The sequence below is a fragment of the Phacochoerus africanus genome, chromosome 16 (assembly GCF_016906955.1).
Source record: "Phacochoerus africanus isolate WHEZ1 chromosome 16, ROS_Pafr_v1, whole genome shotgun sequence".
In the NCBI taxonomy this organism is placed as follows: Eukaryota; Metazoa; Chordata; class Mammalia; order Artiodactyla; family Suidae; genus Phacochoerus; species Phacochoerus africanus.
Window position 1 is genome coordinate 41,901,957 of NC_062559.1, and position 18,554 is coordinate 41,920,510.

At 57.3% G+C, this 18,554-nt stretch overlaps 1 protein-coding gene across 2 annotated transcripts in view; it reads right to left on the reverse strand.

The window, feature by feature from the left end:
• Positions 1-351: 351 nt before the first annotated feature.
• The window catches only part of ADCYAP1R1 (ADCYAP receptor type I), a 56,348-nt gene continuing 38,145 nt past the window's right edge, over positions 352-18,554 (reverse strand). Inside the window, exons 14-17 of one of the 2 annotated variants that reach the window (XM_047763441.1) lie at positions 11,473-11,556; positions 8,106-8,235; positions 6,694-6,735; positions 352-5,155 (exon numbers count right to left, since the gene is read on the reverse strand). In XM_047763441.1, coding sequence (XP_047619397.1) covers positions 4,967-5,155; positions 6,694-6,735; positions 8,106-8,235; positions 11,473-11,556 — 445 coding nt within the window. In that variant the 3' untranslated portion in view covers positions 352-4,966. The remainder of the gene's footprint in view (positions 5,156-6,693; positions 6,736-8,105; positions 8,236-11,472; positions 11,557-18,554) is intronic. The other variant, XM_047763442.1, reaches the window with a different exon arrangement.

Here is an 18,554-nt window from a genome sequence, read left to right on the forward strand (position 1 = left end):
CACTGCAGGTGGGCGTTGAGGATGTCTCACGGCCACTCTCACAAACCCCTATTTCGAAGGCCATGGGGCCACAAGGACCATGAGGTGAGTTGCCTCCATTTCTAAGAACCCAAAACATCCAAGGGACCTTGACTCTGCTCAGGCTGCACGATCCTTGCAGGTCCCTGTGAAGCCAGGACTTCACCTCTCCAAGTCCATTCCAAGCTCACTCAGGCCCATTCTCATGCTTTTCCCTTGGACTTGAAAAGGCCACAAGACCGTGAAGACTGGTCACTCTGGGGGATCAGATTTCCTCCCCTTCCCCCTCCTCTCCTCCCCGCCCTCCACTTCTGCCAAGTTATAGTCACCAAGAAAAATGCGAAGACATTTATTGAGTCATCTACAGCAGTTTGACGTCCTTAAAATCCAGGACGAGGTTGTGCGCACAGCATTGACGGCGGCAGCGGTAGCAGTGAGGTGTGTGGGGCTTGGCTTTATTGTGGGACATGAGACCCAGGCGGGCCCGGCTCCCACCGTGAGCCTGGAGCCCCGTCTGGGATGCCAGCGGCATCCCCACTCCAGTCCTCACAGGGGCTAAGCTACAGAAGACGGACAGAAGACCAGACACACGTGGCCAAGCACAGACACATCGCGGGATGCCAACTTCAAGGAAGGGAGAAAGACAGGCACACAGCCCACTTGAAGGACGTCCCAGGTGCCCTGGAAACCCTGACATCCCCCACGCGGAAGTCACCCCATTCTATCCCACAAGCAACCAGCTGATGGGAATAAGCCTGGAATCCCATGTCCATCAGAGACCACGGGCCTCCCCCTCCCCTCCAGTGCTGGTGGTTTTACAAATGGGGCAGAGATTAACCCAGGAGGGCTCAAAGCATTTGACAACCAGCATAGGGTCCCCCTTTCAAGGGTCTTCAGCACAGTAGAAAAGCCCTTTCACCCACCAAGGCGTCTCACCTCAACCTCACCCCTGGCCTGTGACAGACTATAAATCATGTCCTCCCATTTCTCTGATTGGGATGTGGAGACCCAGAGAGGTTTGGTCTTAGGGCACAGAGCAGGTGGTGAAGCCGGGCTAGAATGCAGGTCTCCCTGTCCACACAGACCCCACTGCCCCTCCGACAGTCTGGAGTCCTGACAACTTCCAGAGCCAGAGCCCCTCTCCTGTGCAAGGCTGAAGGTTTCTGTTCAGAAGCTTTGCTGAGTGTCTCGTTCCAACTCACGTGCAGGCCTGGGCACACACCAGCAGGCAGGCCCATTTCCTCGTTCCGGTCTGCAAAGCACACTGGATGCCAACGTGGCCTAGGCCCCGTGCTAAGCCCACCTGTGTTTTCTCGTCAGCCCCTCGGTGAGGCTTAATCTGCAGATCTCCAGGTTTCCTCCCAGCTCTGGGACTTGGTGTGTCTCCCCAGAGCTACATGAGGAAGGATCCAGGTCAAATAGCAGATCAGTGGCAAAGCTGGGAGATACCCAGGTCCCCAGAGATGCTCAGGGCTCTTCCAGCAGGCGTCCAGGGTCACCGGGCCCAGGCAGGAACCGAGGATGAGGAAGGGGCCCCTGCTTTCACTCTAGAGTGTCCTTGAGGGAGTCAAGGGTCAAGGGTACTCGCAGAATTACAAAGAAAGCCTCTTCCAGCTTTCCTTCGGGGACGAAGGGGATGAGGCAGGACCCTTGGTGGGTGATGATGGACTTGGGGGTATTTCCAGCCTTGGGCTGGGCTCCAGCGCTCTGGCTCTATTCCCCAGAGAAGCCAGGCCAGGGAGGGGTGGGGGGTAGCGAAGGAATCACTGCAGGTGACTGGACGTGTCAAAGAGGGTCACGGAGCTGCCCACTGAGACAGGGACTGTGGCCTGGCCGAGGGCATGCCGGGGACTACCAGAGCGCCCCTGCGTCCCCTAGTTCCCACACTCTGACCCCTCCCTGGCTCCCTGACAGTCTCAGCATCCCTGACTTGGAGTCCTATCTCTCCCAGAGCCGGACCTTCTCTCCTGACCCCGCCTGCTCCTAGACAGGACAGTCATGAGACAGGGTGAGAGATTCCTTCATCCCAAGGGAAATGCGGGGCGAGTTTCGTCCTTTAAGACTGCACAGAACCAAAACAAGCCCTTTCCAGAGACCTGGAGTTGGAGAACTCTGCTCATCTCCAGCCTAACCACTCCCAGGCCCTCTAAGCCCTCCTCCCTCAAGATGACTCCTCACCCATCCCGGTCCAAGCACACGCCACAGTCCCTGCCTGGGGCCCATTCCCAGTGGATGGCTGGTGTTTAGGCAAGAATTTCAGAGATGCAGCGGGCGATGCAAACTACCTAGTCTTATTGCCCATTTTACAGACTTGAAAACAAAGGGTCGGAGAGGGAAGGATTTTACCCAGACTTCATTCTGTTCCCCTACTGCCTGTGACCCTGAAGGACAGCTGCCTAATCTCCTGGAGCAGGCAAAATACACCAGGTGCCTCTGCTCACAAGGCTGGTGGTAATTCATTCAGAAAGGAAAACCAACCAATAGGAACCTGGAACCTCTACGAGGATGCAGGCCCAGGGCTCAGGTGGCAGCACGGCATGGGGAACTCGGCAGATTTTTTTTTTTTTTTTTTTTTGCTATTTCATGATGATATATGTATAAAAGCAGAGCCTCCTCCTCCATGGTGAGGCAGACCTGCTGGTAGGGACAAGGACAAAGAAACAGGGTCCATAGTCAGGGGACCACCCCCTCACGGCACCGTGTCCTGGGCAGAGGACAGCTAGGTGTGCACATGGTGCCCAGTGCACGGGTCCAACTGTCCCTGGCCTGATCCTTCCCTCCAGCCTGCCAGCCTCCACTGCGGTGTCCAAATGGAAGAGACAGACGTTCTATTTCCAAAGAAGGGAAAATAAGCATTCTCACCTCCCTCCATGTGCACACAAACACAGACTCTTCCGAGCCTTAGATGACACAGGTAACAAGGCCTTTTACCCGCCTTGGTTTTGAACCGGACAATTAGTAAAGCACAGCCTGGAGCAGCATTGGACACCACCTCATCTCACAAATGGGGAGACTGAGGCCCAGAATGGGGAGCTCGAGGTCGGCCGTCTCAGCAGTCTGAGCCTGACTAGGGCAGATTTTCCATCGCTGACCCCCAGCCCAAGGCTCCCTCCAAGCAAGTCAAGCCCCCTCAACAGGGCCCAAGGCGCAAGGTGCCAGGGGACACCCCCTCAGGTAATACACGTGGCTCCCAGCCAGAGGGAAGGGCATCGTGAGGCAGGTGCAGGATGCAAGGACCGTCGCACACCCCATGGCCAGCCCGAGTCACCAAATGTGGCCAGGGAAGGGCAAACAGGTCCTGTTGTCCCTCTGGTTTAGCCAAGACCGGGGTTCACAGTGTTTCTCTAAACCAAGCTCTAGGCGCTTCTCCAGTCACTCACAAGGCCTCCCCATGAACACGAACCCAATGGCCCTGGGCCTCTTCCTCTTTACAAAACCAAAAAGCCACACACACACACGGCCCAGCTCTCCATGCTTTCCAGAACATGACCATAAAATACACTTGGACAAGACCACCACAGGCTGACGTGAAAGAGGCGGGCCCCACAGACAGGCCACGGGTCTCTAGCACTTTCCTTCACCTTCTCTGAACCTGGTTCTGCTCCGTTTCAAGTTCTTAGTCTGCAGTCTGGAAAGTCATGGCTGGGCAGCCAGGACAGAAGTCGGGGTGCAGTCACTCCTCCCATCAGCAGTTTCTGCTCACAAGGAAGGGGGGCATGGCTTCCCCTCCCCACCCCAGGACACCCTGGCCCCCATGGTGACTCAATGTCAAGAGCACGCAGAGGGAAGTCTTTGCAGAGGTCTGCGATATCTCAGCATCTGAGTCCAAGCTGGAGGAGCTGGTGGCTGGGACGCCTCATGGTCCAGGGGAGTGGGGGGGTGAAAGGGAGCCCTGGGCCCTGGGCGGTGCTTCAGGATTCACTGATATCACAGGACGGCGGCTGGTGCATCCAAATCATGGCTTTGACTTCAGGGGAAGCGGAAGAGGGGAGGCTTAGGGGCTGTCCGTGGTAGGCGTGGCTGGGGAGCAGTTTCTCTGAGGCCTCTGTCTCTCAACTTTCTGCAGCTGATGCCAGGGGACAGGAGGGGTGGAAGGCAGGCTACCAGATGAACCCGGCCTACCTTGAGTCAGGGGCAAAATAAAGGAGGTGGCCAGTGGCTTCTTCCATGACTCTCTCCAACCTCTGTCCGGCTCCATTCCAATCACACACACTTTTCTGGCTCTTGGCAATTCTTCTTGGGCCAAATGAAAAGCACCAGAACTATCTCTGACCTGAGCCCCACACCCAAACTGAAGTCTCTGCGGAGAAGAGCCCTGGAGCTGTCCCGCTGCCCTGATACCCAGGCGCTGGGCACCTGGAGGGCATCAAGATGTCGGGTGAGTTCAGGTCTGGCCTGCGCTGAAAAGCCCTCTGGCCATCCAAGCTGGATCCCCGGCAGCCTCAGGGACCGGGCCAGCCTGAAAAGGGCCACAGAGTGCTGAGTAGACTCAATGAGTCCACAGAGAGGGTCAGACACTACAGGAGGGCTGTCAGGCAGACCGTACCCCAAATCCCCGAAGCAAGTTCTTCGGCCTCCGCTCACAGGGCCTCCCACACAGGGGCAGGCAGTCACTGCGGCTGCTGGAGACCGGGTGGGGTGAAGCTGGGGCCCTGCCTGAGGAGAGCAGGGACTCTGGAGAAAGAGGTAGGGGTGGGACGACTTTTCCAAAACTTGGGGAGTATTTACACGTCCGGGGTCAGGGCCCAGAGGCCCAAGGTGGGTGAGGCCAGGGCCAAAACAGAGAAGGGAAATACCTGTCTGCACCCTGCACCCTCCTCCCCGCTCGGGGAGCCGGGCTCCCAGCCCAGGGCCTGCCCGAAGGGAGAGAAGAGGCACAACCTGCGTGGGCCGGCGCCCGCCCGCGACCCTCGCCTGTGTCCGGAGAGGAGGGGACGGGGGGGGGTGCTCAGGTGGCCAGGTTGTCGGCCGGGAGGCCGGACATGCGGATCTGGGAGCTGCTCTTGCTGAGGATGGAGAGCTGGGTGCCCCCGTTCACCCCGCTGCTGGCCAGGGACGGGTGCCGGTGCTTGAAGTCCATGGTGAAGTAGCGGTTCACCTTCCAGCTGCGCCATTTCCGCTTGATCTCCGCCTGCACCTGCAGGGCGGGGGGCAGGGGCTCAGACGGCCACTTGTGGGGAGTCACCCTCTCACACCTCACCCATGACCCCCCTGCCCTGGGGCCCCGCTCAGGCGGGCCCTGCCACCTCCTGCAGCACGCTTCCCCCCGCCAACCAACTCCCAGTCTGCAGCTTGCAGCCCTCGAGGTCGCCCTCTGAGGAGCTGACCTTGGCCCCTTCCCAAGTCACTCTCTGAGCAAGACCTCTACTGACTTCCTGGGGCCTGGGGCCTCTGCCTCTGGTTCCCGGTGTGGTGATCCGCAGGCAGAGACAAGCTCCTGTGGCCTTTCAAGAAATCTCTAAAAAGTAGGCCCTCGGGCAGACAGATCCGGGCTGGAAGCCCTACTCTTGCTGACCTGACCGTTACTCGTGGCTGCAGATGAGAGCCGCCTGGAGAGAGCTTTGAAACCCGGAGGCCCAGACCAGACCCAGAACAGCAACACCCAAATCTCTGGGGTAGGGCACCCATACGTTTTAAAGCTTTCCAGGGAATTCCAATATGCTGTTAGGTTGGAGAATCACTAAAGCAAGCATCCTTCTGGGCAAACACCCACCCCCCGAGTTGCTCTCAGAGTGATGCACGCAGGACCTGCCCAGTTTCTGCGTCCACACCCACCCCTCAGCCAGGCACGTCCGTGTATTGCAGTTCCAACCCACACATCGGCTGAGGGCCTGACAAGCTCCTCGCACTCCTACTTCTTGTCCCTCCAGCCAGTCCCTGCGGGGCCCTGTCTGCCTCTCCTTATCTATCCTTACCTGACCCTTCTGCAGGTTACCTGAGCCAATCTTATTTCTCAGATGGAAAATGTGGGGGCGGAGGGGGGAGCAGCCCACCACCATGGTCATGCAGTGAAGACCCCCTGGTGCAATGACTTCTGCCCACTCTCTAAAGCCACCCACCCTTTCAGTCCCCCCACCCCCACCTCAGCACCTGTTTTCTGGGCTCTACTCAAAAGCATCACCCTAAAGGGCTAAGTAGGAGGCTCTAAGATCACAGCTCTGGAAATGCAGAATCACTAGAAGGTTCTAGGACTCTCCCCAGGGTCTCTCAAGCCCCCACTCTACAGGGGATGGGCCTGGCAGGCAGGCTGGCCTGCTGGGGGCAGTGCTGAACTGTGAGCAGCTCCCTACTCAGCACCTATGCCCATCGACAGCCTCATGAACTGCAGGCACCATTTCCTGTGCCTTGTCCTCACTCCCTTTCACTTCGTCCTGACTACGGTGTGACTCGGGGTGAGAGCGCTCCCAGGTGGGTCTCTGCTCAGTGGCTGATGTCTTTGTTGGGGGTGGGGTGCACTAGGTACTGGGCCTCAGCTGCACAGCAAGCAAAGTGAGAGCGACTCTGGCCCAGGGTGGAGGCTGTCAGCGAGCCCAGCACAGCTGCCACCCCTCTCCTGGAGGTGCTAGAAGTCCGGCAGAGCCCTGGTCTGGAGGATTGAGCCTGTGTGGCCGGTAGGCGGCACCCTGTCTGTTCCCCACTAAGCCACCTCCGCTGCTAAGAAGGGCAGCTTCTTACCTCCCCGTTCAGAAAGCAGTAGAGAACAGCCACCACGAAGCCCTAGGAGAGAGAATGAACAAAACCTGAGAGTGTTAGCCAGGAACCTCCCCCACGGGGAATGTGGGAGGCAGAAGGAATGGGCAGTGACAGCAGGAAGCAGAACAATAAGATGATCAGCATGCGGGCCCCTGTCTGGAAACCTGGGGTAAGAAGGGAAAAGTTCTGCTCCACCAAGAACGCCGCACCCCTGGAACCAAGTGGCCGGCGGGGAAGCTCCCTCCCACCAACAACCCTGACCTTGGATCTCACGTTCCCTGGTCAAATCCTTCCCATGCCCAAGGGCCAGATCTATCCTGCTTTCTAGAAAAGGCATAACCTGCAGGCCTAGAATGTTCTCTGGGCTCTACAACTCGACCACAGTCCTCCTGAGGGCAGTGCTCCCCCAGGACAGAACAGACCTGTCTTTATCCACCACCGCCCCACCTCTGCATCCTTGGACACAGCACACAACACCACGAAAGTGCCCGGTACGGGCTGGGTGTTCAGCTCTTCTCTACATATTCTTGACTTATATCGTGTGCGCTTAGAATTCTTGGGCTGAGGCAGGAACCCCGGGCTGGGATTTAAAGGCCGGGGCTTTGTCCATAATCCTCCCAGCCTTGCCAGGTGACACTCTAACAGGCACGAGGGCTTTGAATGAAATGGGGGAGGGAGAGAGTCGGGTCAGATACACAGAGTAACTTTCCAGCCGTCAAGGTCAAATGCTCCTCTGTGCAGCTGAGTGAGGGAGAGGCACTCTCTCCTGGGGACACGCAAGGGAACCTCCCCTGCCGCTGCTGCCCCACTCATGTGCCATCTGTTCGTTTACTCGCTGTGTGTCCTTGCGCTGACTCATCCACTCCTTCACAGACTCATTCACAACCCTGTCTATTGATTCTTTCCTGCACAGTCACCGGCCCTCCAGAGCTCTCATTCCCTGGATCATTTATTTACGCGTCCGTTTGCTCATCCCCCTGTTCAGCTCGCTCAGTTCCTTGTGCCCGGGTCCTATGCTGGGGACTTTAATTTGAGTAAGACAGAGCTCCAGGACTCATGGGTGCATGGTCTACAGGCTGAAGTCAGGGTGTGGACAGAGAGGTCTCTTGAGGGTACCCCACCCACTCCAGGGCCCAGTCTCAGATCGGCCCGGGGGAGACCTGGCTCAGGACACCCAGATGCAGCAGCCAGAAGACCTCAGGGCACCTTCTCATGGGAGCCCAGAGGGTGGACCGCAGACAGGGCTCCCCCAGCTCCCTTTGAATCTAGTACCATCACTCCAGAGCCGGAAACACGGAGCCGAGTCTGGTGAACGATGCCTCCAGCACCGCCACCAAGGTAGAAGCCAGGGCCCTGGCTGCCCGAGTTCTGCCCTCCGCCCCCACCACACTTACCTGGAAAGAGCCCAGCCCGAGCTCAAACACCAGCCTCTCCCTCTTGCTGACATTCTCTGGGGAGAAGGCGAAGACCGTGTAATGGATTCCAAACAGCGGGATGAGCAGCAGCGTGGAGCGGGCGAGCCGTCTGTTGGGAGAGAGCAAGGCGTCTGCTCCAGGAGCCGCAGGGTATGGGGCTGGAGCCGTGGAGGACAGAGAGGGACAGCTGGGCCCCGTGGACCCCCTCAAGATTCTCTCCCGGTGCGGGGAGTCTGGGGGAGATGGCTGCCCACAGATCTCGGGCTCCCCAAACTCCCTGGGAAGTTCTGAGGAGACACCCCTCCCGCCCCCTCTGCAGGTGCCCGGAGCTCTCGGCCACGCTGCCATCCTGTGGAACCACCAAAGGTGCGCAGGTGGGTGTGTGATTTACAGCAACTTTGGGGAGGGGCGAAGCTCTCAGGGAAAGTGGGATCAGGGCAAAACACGGCGATGGGATTCGGAAGGACAACACAAACAAAGCAAACATTCTTCTGCCCTGCAAGGAAGCTCCCTCCCCGTGCCACAGAGACAGTCGGCTTTCCTGAGTCTGGGGCCGCCAGGGACACTCGCAGAGCGTGATGGGGAGGCGCTGACGACAGGGAGGCGGTCAGGGGGTGCAGTGGGTGGATTGCAGAAGGAGAGACTTGGGAGGGATCCTAGGATGGATTTACCGACTCAGGACATAATTACCATCCAGCAGGAGGAAGCTGGGTCAGAGGGAGAGAAGGCTGTCTGCTCGGGTGGGGGTGGAATGGGCAGGGGAGAAATAGCTCCAGGGACCTGGGCTCCCCAAGGCCAGCTCCTCTGGGGTTCCTCCGCCTGCACCTGGTTCTCGGGCCCAGTGGAGTGGGGCTCTGGTCTGAGGAGGGGGGTGCAGCAGCCATGGGAAGACAGCAAGTGTAGGCACCGTGGCAGGTGCTCTTGTGGGTCCTGCTCTGTCGGGGGAGAGGGGCTCCCAGAGGGTCTCCAAGAGTGGGATCCTGTAACCGGGCACCCCAGCAGACTGGCTCCCTTTTGATTTCCGTGGAAGAGCCAGTCATGCCCCGCAGGTGCACTCCGCCCCCTGGACCCTTCCCGGAGGGAAGGTACAGCCTCGCCCTCCCCTGGCAGAGCTCAGTCCAGGGTGGTGGACGACTGGATATGGGGGCAGCCCTTTGATTTGGGGCAGTTACACCGAGTGCCCCCTCCTTCTTCCCCATCTCAGCTCTTCTGGATTTCAGAAGAAGCAGAATCCATGGAGTCTGAGTGAGGCCCTTGGCCTCCCTGACTCTGCTGGGGTAGGGGCAGGGGGGGGGGGGAAAGAAGTGGGGGAGGGGACCTGAGGAAGGGGAGGGAATAGCCTGGCAAGACCTTCAGGTGGACCAAGGCATAGCCCTGGAAGAAAAAAGTTCCTCGAATGCCTGGCGCCCCCTGATCCTCCCTGAGCTCACAAGCAGCCCATTCTCCAGGATTTGGGGGTCCCTGGACCAGAGCAGGGGTCAATAGCACCTGAGCAGGTCCCAGTCAGAGCGAAGGTGCGGGGCTGGAGTGGTCTAACCTCTCATCCTTCCTCTCATCTGCCCATCCTCCCTCGGATGTGGCTGAGAGCAGGCGTGCTGCCTGGCTTATTTCCGTCACCTGCCCTGGCCAGCACACACCAGGCACAGGGCTCACACTCAGAAAGTGTGTGTCCACAAAGAGACAACTGGAGCACAGGACCCAGGATGAGCCCCTCGGAGCTCTGAACACTGAGCATGACCTGGGAGCTGTCATCTCTGGGCACCCAGAGCCTCGCACCGGAAGGCAGTGGGGGATGCTAGCTGAAGAATGAAAGTCCAAAAAAAAAAGAGGCAAGCGGCCTGGAAAGGTAGGCCCAGGGCATTGCGTGGGCTCCTCTGGGACCTGCCTAAAGGGGTTACTTTTTATTTATTTATTTGTTTGTTTGTTTGTTTGTTTGTCTTTTGCCTTTTTAGGGCCACACCCGCGGCATATGGAGGTTCCCAGGGGTCTAATCAGAGCTGTAGCCGCCAGCCTACACCACAGCCACAGCAACGTGGGATCTGAGCCGCCTCTGTGACCTACACCACAGCTCATGGCAATGCCGGATCCTTAACCCCCTGAGCAAGGCCAGGGATCGAACCCGGAACCTCATGGTTCCTAGTCGGATTCGTTTCTGTTGCACCACAACGAGAACTCCTAGAGGGGTTACTTTAGAAGCGCGGCTTCGTTGAAGAAGCTGAGGAGGGAAGGCAGCCCTGGGACGGGCCTGCGGTCCCTGTCCTCCTCCCTCCTCGCTGCCTCTCTAGCAAATGGGCCTGTTTCAGGGACCTGTCCCTACAGTTTGAAAAGTGCCCCGGAAACCAAAAAGCCACACCTGCCCGGCTTTCATGGCGGCAGTGGATGGGGTGGTTCCACACATGGGAGGCTCAGCCTTGCAGGCAGTTCCCAGCCCCGGGTAGAAGGGAACGCTGGGCATGCACATGGGTGCCCCGAGTGCAGCCCAAGGGCAGGTGTGGGGCACCCCAGTGACTCCAATGGGGCAGCAGAGGCAGCTGAGGAAGTCACTGGGGCTCAGAGTTCTGGGAGCCCACCCAAGCCTTGGAACAGGGACACAGGGTGTGAACTTTGGGCCCCCTCCTTGAGGCATCACAGAATCACCCTATGATGTGCTTAACCCAGAGGCAGTGACACTGGGCCTTAGCCTCTGTCCTCCTGCTCGAGGAGGCGTCAGTGGTCAGCAGGGGCCTACAGAACACCAAGAAGATCCCCGCAAGGGGATATTGGAAAAGGCTGGAGATGCCCCAGGCCTAGGGCTTAGGACTCCCTGGGTTCAAATCCTCACCCCGCCAGCTACATACATGGCCTTGGGTGAGTCATTTTACCCCTCTGGGCTTCAGTTTTCTCCCCTGTAAAAAGGAAAATACAAGTGCCCACCTCAGAGCATTGCTGTGGGAAGTAAGTGGCTCAGCACTTGAAGTGTGAGGGAGGGGCTGGTCCCACCCGGGGGACAATCCAAATGAACTCTTTGGAAACAAGGTGGCGGTTGTAAAGACGGACACCCCGAGAGGTGGAAGCCCACAGAGGCTTCAAAGCTGCTTCCTGCTCAGCACCGGCCAAGCCCCGGCTGCTCCCACAATGGCCACAGCCCCTTCCCTGCAACCTCCCCCGCCCCAGGCCACGAGGTTGCAGAGAACTCACAAGACACACAGATGTCAACATGCAGCAGCCGGGAAAGGGCTCGGGGCTGGGGGCACAGGCTCGCTCCCCACGCTCCTCCAGCCTCGGCGGACGCAAGCTCCAGGCGGTGGCCGCATGCGCCCCCCTCCCGTCCAGGCCACGCGGCCACAGCCCCGCCACGCACACTTACAGAGTAATGGTGGACAGTTCTGACATCTTGCAAGAGTGCTGCTGCGCCCGCTGTGGCTTGCAGTAGCATTTCTGCACGCAGCTGCTGGATGTGACAAGATCAGCATGTCTGTCAGCTGGGGGCACCGAGGAAACTGAGGGGGAGTCAGAGCGACACGGCTCACAGGGAGGGCAGAGAGGCCCGGGGGTGCAGACGGGGCCAGGCGTCCCGTGGAGGAGGAGGAGGAGGAAGCCGAGGGCCGAGACACGGTCAGCTCTAGACTAGACACACACCCCTGCGGACACATGTGTGCGTGTGGACACACTTCCACACACACGGGCGCTCACACTGGGAACGCAGCAGGTGGTGGAGTTGGCGGGGAGGGGCCTGGCTGGGCCTCATGCAGGGACCAGGAGCCGGCTCCAGGGTCAGCTCCAGGCTCAGAGCAGGGCCTGGCCAGAGGCTACTCAGCAAGATGGGCCTCACGCTGGCCCAGCCCCGGGCCCACCAGGCCAGGAATCAGGCCAGTCTGGGCTTGCTTGGGAGAACCAGCTGGCGGGTCCATGGGTCTCCCCCCACCCCTCCCTCCTCTGCCCGCCCCTTCCTCTCTCAGAGCTGCCAGCCACCTCAGGGTGGGCCTAAGGGGTGCAGAGGTGGGATGGACGGAGCAGATGGTTCATGAGTCTAGACCTAGACCTAGGCTCGTGCCAATCCCTGTGACAGGCACTGTGCATCCACCACGTGACTTCAAATTAGATGAAAAATCCACTTCCTTGGCTGCCCAAGCCACACTGCAAGGGCTCCACGGCCACGGGTAGCTAGGGGTTCCCATGCTGAGCACAGGTCTGGGGCAGTTCCTTCGCTGCTGAGAGTTCTACTGCACGGCGCTGCCAGACTTCCTGATACAAGCTCAAGGGGCAGGAGTCGAGGGCTGAGAGAGCACCTCTCGGGCCCTGCCCCGCTCTCCACAAAAACAAGTCATCTTAAGGAACCATCCAAGGTGGGCCCAGGATGCCCGTCCAGCTCTGCCTGTCACTGGGTGAGGCACAGGGCTTCCACCTCCTCACAGAGGCCTCAGGCTCGATTCCCAGCCCTTCTAGCTCCTCACGGTCAGGCTATGACTGCGCTGGCACAAGCCATTTTTTTTTTCCTTTCCTGACAAGCATGTACAAGATGGAGTAAGAGCTGTGTCATCTGTCAGATTGCAAAAGAGGTACCCACTTCATACCCTCTCCTCAGGCACCATGTGGCACTGAGCTCCTGGTACCTGCTGGTGAACTCATGGACCTGAGGGGGGGTCCGATGCAAATGAGAACAGATTTGCACCAACAGAATCTTTGGCGTTCATGGATTTGTAATTTGTGATTCCAACTCTTTAAAGATCTGAAGGTCCTTGACATGTAGTGACATGTCCTTCTGCTGAGGCAAATGTCTGAATCACACACTTCAAAGATAGGGGAAGCTTAGGTCCACCCAGCATCCTTGCCTCAGTCAGGTCTGTGGCTCTCATTTCATAAACAGCATCTTTCATTCACACCAGACTATGAGGTAGGCGCTACTGGACCATTTTACAGGCAGGGGATGTGAGATATGTTAAGATGCTCTGCTCCCCAGCGTGGGGTCCCCAGACCAGCAGCATCAGCACCACCCGAGAGCTTGTTAGAAATGCAGAACCTCGGATGCTACCCCGGACCTGCCGGCTCAGAACTTGCATTTTAACAAAATCCCTAGGGTGATCCACATATAAATGAAGGTTCCAGAAGCACTGCTGTGAGGAAGCCAAGTGTTAGAGAAGTTTCTTCATGCGTCTCAATGACTGCCAAAGGTCTGTTTTGTATATATACAAAGAGAAAGATGGACACATATGTTTTTGTCAATAACTGAAAGAGCTGATTTGGGTATTCAGGAATGAAAGCCATTCTCATCTTCTCATTTATTCTCTATTTTGTCCAGGTTGAGAGGTTGACGACTCTCTCCTCTTGCCTGTAGCCTGATTCCTCAGCCCTGGCCTGGGGGAGCCATAGAAGTCAGGGTCCAGGAGCCCGAGAGCCCAAATCTCAGATGTTACTTCCTACACACGAGGCTTAAACTCTCACCCTGAGTTTTAAGGCTTCAGCTGTTCTCCTCTGAGACCTCTCCTGGAGTTCCCAAATTGTCCCTGCTCTTCCTGGGCCCTGGATACCATAAATATAGACTCCTCTGGTTTCTCCAAAGTCAGCTAAAGGCCATTTGGTGGCAAGTTAGCTGGAAAATCAGACCCCAGTAAAAACATGCACCTCTGAGGGGGGAGGCGGGGAGGGCACATCAAAGCAGGACCTGCTGCCCGGGAGCGCTCTCAGGAGAAGGATCCAGGGTCAAAGGTAAGGGTCCTTCTTTCCAATTACTCCCCTTCCCCTAAAGCTCCAACAACTGTTCCAGAGGGTCCAATGAAAAGAACCAAAAATGGAAGAGAGCAGCAGAAAAGCCAGAGACAGGATGAGAAAGGAAAATGTTGGAATCTTTGAGAAGTCACCGCAATTAGTGAAAAAAAAAGGAAAAGAAATGCAATCGAAAGGAAGGGATAAGCCGAAGCTGGCTGATCAACTGAGGTCTGAATTGGACCCAAGGGAGGATAAGGAGCCCAGGCAGGGGCACCAGGCAGGGGCACCAGGCAGCGGCTGCCTGGGGAGCAGCGTCAGCATAAGTCAGAAGGCAGGAGACCTGGCAGCAGGCGTGCGGCTCACACCCACATCTGGAAGTCAAGGAGCCCTGGGTCCCAAGCCTGGTTCTGCCACGGGCTCTGCTCTGTGTCTGCAGGAAGGTCAAAGCCTTTCCAGGTATCAGCACTGCCATCTAAAACCAGGGATGCAGCCCTTGGTTTCTTTGGGCCCTGCTTTGGTCTCATGCTAAACTCCATGAATGTTTTAGAGTCTTTGATGTGCAAGGCTGCCTGAGCTGTAGCTCCAGGATTAGCACCAGAGGTGCCAGCAGGGGAACCCTTTTGCAGGCAGCACCCTGACTATGTCACCCTGATCCTAGCATTCAGCATGGCACTGGACACCACGCAGGCTCACAGAATGTCCTGATCTGAGCTAAACACTTTCCCCAGGGTCTCTGATGCTAAGGTGCTGTGCACCCCCAGAACCCGAGCCACGTCTGCAGGGAGGCACTCTGCACCACCCCAGGACTTCAGCCAGAAGCCCAGCTCAGCAGATCTTGAAGCTCCCTGCCCATTCCTCTCCTCCGCCACCACTGAGGCTGCGCCAGCCCTCTGTGCCCGCAGCCCGACCTGGACGGTCAGGGTACCTGAGCTCAAAGTTTTGTCTGGCCACTGACTTGCTGATCTTAGGTACTGCCACTTTCTTTCTCTGGGCCTCAGTTTCTCCATCTGCAAAGCGGGGGCAACCATTCCCTACTCCCGATCCCCAACAGGAACCGTCAGGATAGGCTGCTCCTAGACAGGCGAGGGGGTGCTTTGGAAGGGGAAGAGGGAGTGCCATGCCAACTGGGAGCCTCCGGCTGTGGACCGAGCTCCTGGGCCAGGAGCTTCCCGGCTGCCTCGCCACGCCGCGGCCTGTCTTCAGGGTGAGCGTCATCGTTTCTGCTCTGGGGAGGCCACAAGGCTGCTGAGCTTTATAGGACATCATGGTGTCTGTTCTCCTTCCTTTACCCCAAGGGGCCTGGTAGACTTGCTGGTGGGGTCCCCGAGGGAAACACAGATGGGCTGTCCCTCCCTGACCCCACACCCAAGAGCCAGCTCCCAGCACCCATCTTGCCGGGGGCAGGCCGCTGGGAACAAAGCCGCACCGTGCAAGGCCAGGCAGAGAGGCTCTCTGCGCAGGTGGTGTCTGCCTTGAAACCTCACCCTCCACTGTCTGAGCCAGTTGGCTTCTCACACAGGTAAGCTCCGGTCTCCAAGAAAAGGCAGGCTAACCCTAACCCTAGGATGGGGCCGAGCCCCAACCCCTTCCCCCAAACACATGCTTAGCCCGACCCAGGCCCACACGCCATGCCTGGCCCAAATCCTGCCCAAGCCTTGTGCCCAGCCAGGGCAGCCCAGGGCCAGCACGCCCAGCCCCACACATCCTTCTGAGGCTGGGTCGGGAGCGCTGCCTTGGGCTAGAGAGGAGGGCAAACCCTTATCATCTGAGCCGCTGGAACCAACCCACAGGAGAGGGAATGAATGCTGGTCTGAGGGCACAGGCGGGGGCTCCTCTTGGGCTTTCTTGGGGACTTCTGGGCTTAAATTTGTTCTGGAAATGGAAAAAACCAGAAAGCTATTGTGGGCAGAGCGGAAGAGGCTTCTCAGCCCAACACATAACTCTGGGGACCCAAGGGGCCTCGGACACAGCCCGGAAGTGCCCCCGCCCACCATGTCCTAGTCCCTTTTAACTCCCCCCAGAGCTTCCCTGTCTCCCCACCGCGCAGCAGCAGACACCTCCCAGCTCAGAGCACTCCACATGGGGCAGGATTATACAAGGAGGGAACCCAATGGGAGCTCTGCTTCCAGAAAGCCTTGTTTCACAGCATCTTCTTGCCTGTACATTCCTTGAGGCCAGGAATGACGGCCCAGTCAAGCCCGGACTCAAGGGCCTACCTGCTCTGTCGCTCTGGCTTTACCCTGTCCTACTGGATCCATCTCACTTCACTGATAACTAGTTCCCTCGGCTATAACATGGGGATTATACTTAAGCCAGATGTGCAAGGTGTCCGTGAGCCCTCAATGTGCATGGACTGAATGGCAACTTTTTAAATGCTCTGCAGTTCTTAGCAGCAAGGCCAGTTGGATTATTTCTCACTTTCACCCCTGGGGTCTCCCTGACCCTGGAAACACTCAAACATGTTTCTGCACAGCACGGCCTCAAGCTGCTCCCTTGCCCCGCATCAGCCCTCCAACCCGGCGTGCAGACCACACATCCACCTGACGTTTAATCACCGGAGCCTGAGACAAAGGCAAGTTCAGATTTCTCTAAAAAACAGAATCTGCTGAGACTTCAAGGGAATTTTTTACACGAGAAAAGCAAACCAACCACAGGCAGACCTCTGAGATATGGGTTCAGTTCCAGACCAGCCCAATACAGCAAACACCGCAATATGCGAGTCACATGAATTCTGTGGTTTCGCAGCGCATATAAAGGTTAGGTGTACACCATCCTACAGTCTGCTGAGTGTTCCATGGCATTATGTCTTTAAAAAAACAATTTACATATCTTGATTAAAAAATACTTATCGCTAAAAAAACCCCTGATCATCTTTGAGTCACAGTCGTAACAAAGATCGCTGACTGGGAGTTCCTCTTGTGGCTGAGCAGTAATGAATCCAACTAGGACCCGTGAGTACGCAGGTTCAATCCCTGGCCAAAGCTGCTCAGTGGGTTGAGGATCCGGTGTTGCTGTGAGCTGTGGTGTGGGTCGCAGATGCAGCCTGGATGCCGCATTGCAGTGGCTGTGGTGTAGGCTGGCAGCTGCAGATCCTATTCAGCCCCTAGCCTGGGAACCTCCATATGCCACACATGCAGCCCTTAAAAGACCTAAAAATTTTAAAAAAACTTTTTAATTAAAAAAAGATCACTGATTACAGAGCACAGCAAATATAATAACGAAAAAGGATGAAATATTTTGAGAATTACCAAAATGGGACACAGAGACATGAAGTGAGCCAATGCTATTGGAGAAATGGGGCTGACAGACTTGCTCAGCTCACGGTTGCCACAAAACTTTCATTTGTCATAAAGACAATATCTGCAAAGCACGGTAAAGCAAAGTGTGATAAAACAAGGTATGCCTGTAGCTGATTCTTTCAACATTTGTACTTAAGCGTACGAATGCCATGCTAATTACAGCTGGTTCTCATCCGTGTGTTGGAAGGCTGGCAGGACTCCACAGCCCCCAGTCTAAGATTCCTTGAAAACTCTGGCACCACCCCTCTCCCACTCCAGACCCCAGGGTTCCTGCCGCCTGGGGCAGGATGGCCAAAGCGTGTTCTGGGGTCAGTAGAGCATCCTGATTCCGGCTGCGGCTGAGCCCCTGTGTGTGTCCCTTCCTGCACAGGCAGAGTGAGGGGAAGCTAGGAAAGCCCCCAGAGACCTCAGAAAAAGAAAGATCCTACCAGGAAGCAAGGCAGCAGGACGGGGGTGAGGAACCAAGGCTACTTATAGCTCGAAGGAGAAACGAGGCTGGCTTTGCTACCCGCCGGCTACGGAGGCCCCAGACACTGGTTAGTGTGAGAGGCAAGCTGGCTTCAAGCGGGACAAACAAGCCGGCACAAGGGCAAGGTTTGTGACACTGGACAGGAAGATGAGGGGAGCAGCGGGGCCCCGTTGTGTGGCTCCTGGAGCCCAAGGCAGGAGTGATTTCTCCAGGGCAGTTTGTTGCCGAAAGCCGGGCCCACCGGCCCCTCAGTGCAGGGCCTCCAAGACACTGTGGCTTATGTGGACGAACAATTTCCACATACATAACTGAGACACATTAGCAAAAGTTGGTAGAAAATTGCAAAAATATTAAAAAATAAAAGAAGGTAAATGCATAGCCGTAAAAAGGAGGGGAGGAGGTGGCCATTGCCATCAGCCTGCATGCAGGGAAGACAAGCCTGACTGAGCCGGGCCCGCTGCCCATCGTCCCCCCCCTCCCCCGCCCCCAGCACCCGGGGCAAGGGCTTCCACAACAACGGGGACCCAGGCTGAGCACGGGGACCAGGGAAAGTTCCATCAACCTGGGGAAGCCTCAGGGAGCCTGAGAGAAAGATCTGGGACTGCTCCCCAAGCGGTTCCTGCCTCTCGCTCTCTCCAAGAGAATGGTCAGGTAGAAGAGCCCTCTGCCGAGTCTCTCTGCGGTCTCATTTGTCCCCTGGGCAGCCATCAGAGTTCCGAGCCCCAGGCTGGGGTCTCTGACAAAGGCAGGACCAGCCCCCCACTAATGACACCTTCTAACCTGTTCTCTTTTTAAACTGAGAAAGCAACACTCATGGCTTCTGCTCCAGGGAATTGTCCTCAGACTCCTTGCGCCTATCTGGCCCCTTCAGCCAACCATGGGGGACCCAACCCCTCCCCAGCCTCGAACATGTCCTGATAGCCCTCACACCCGGCTGCTCAAGCTCCTGATCATAAGGCAAGAAGGGCGAGATGG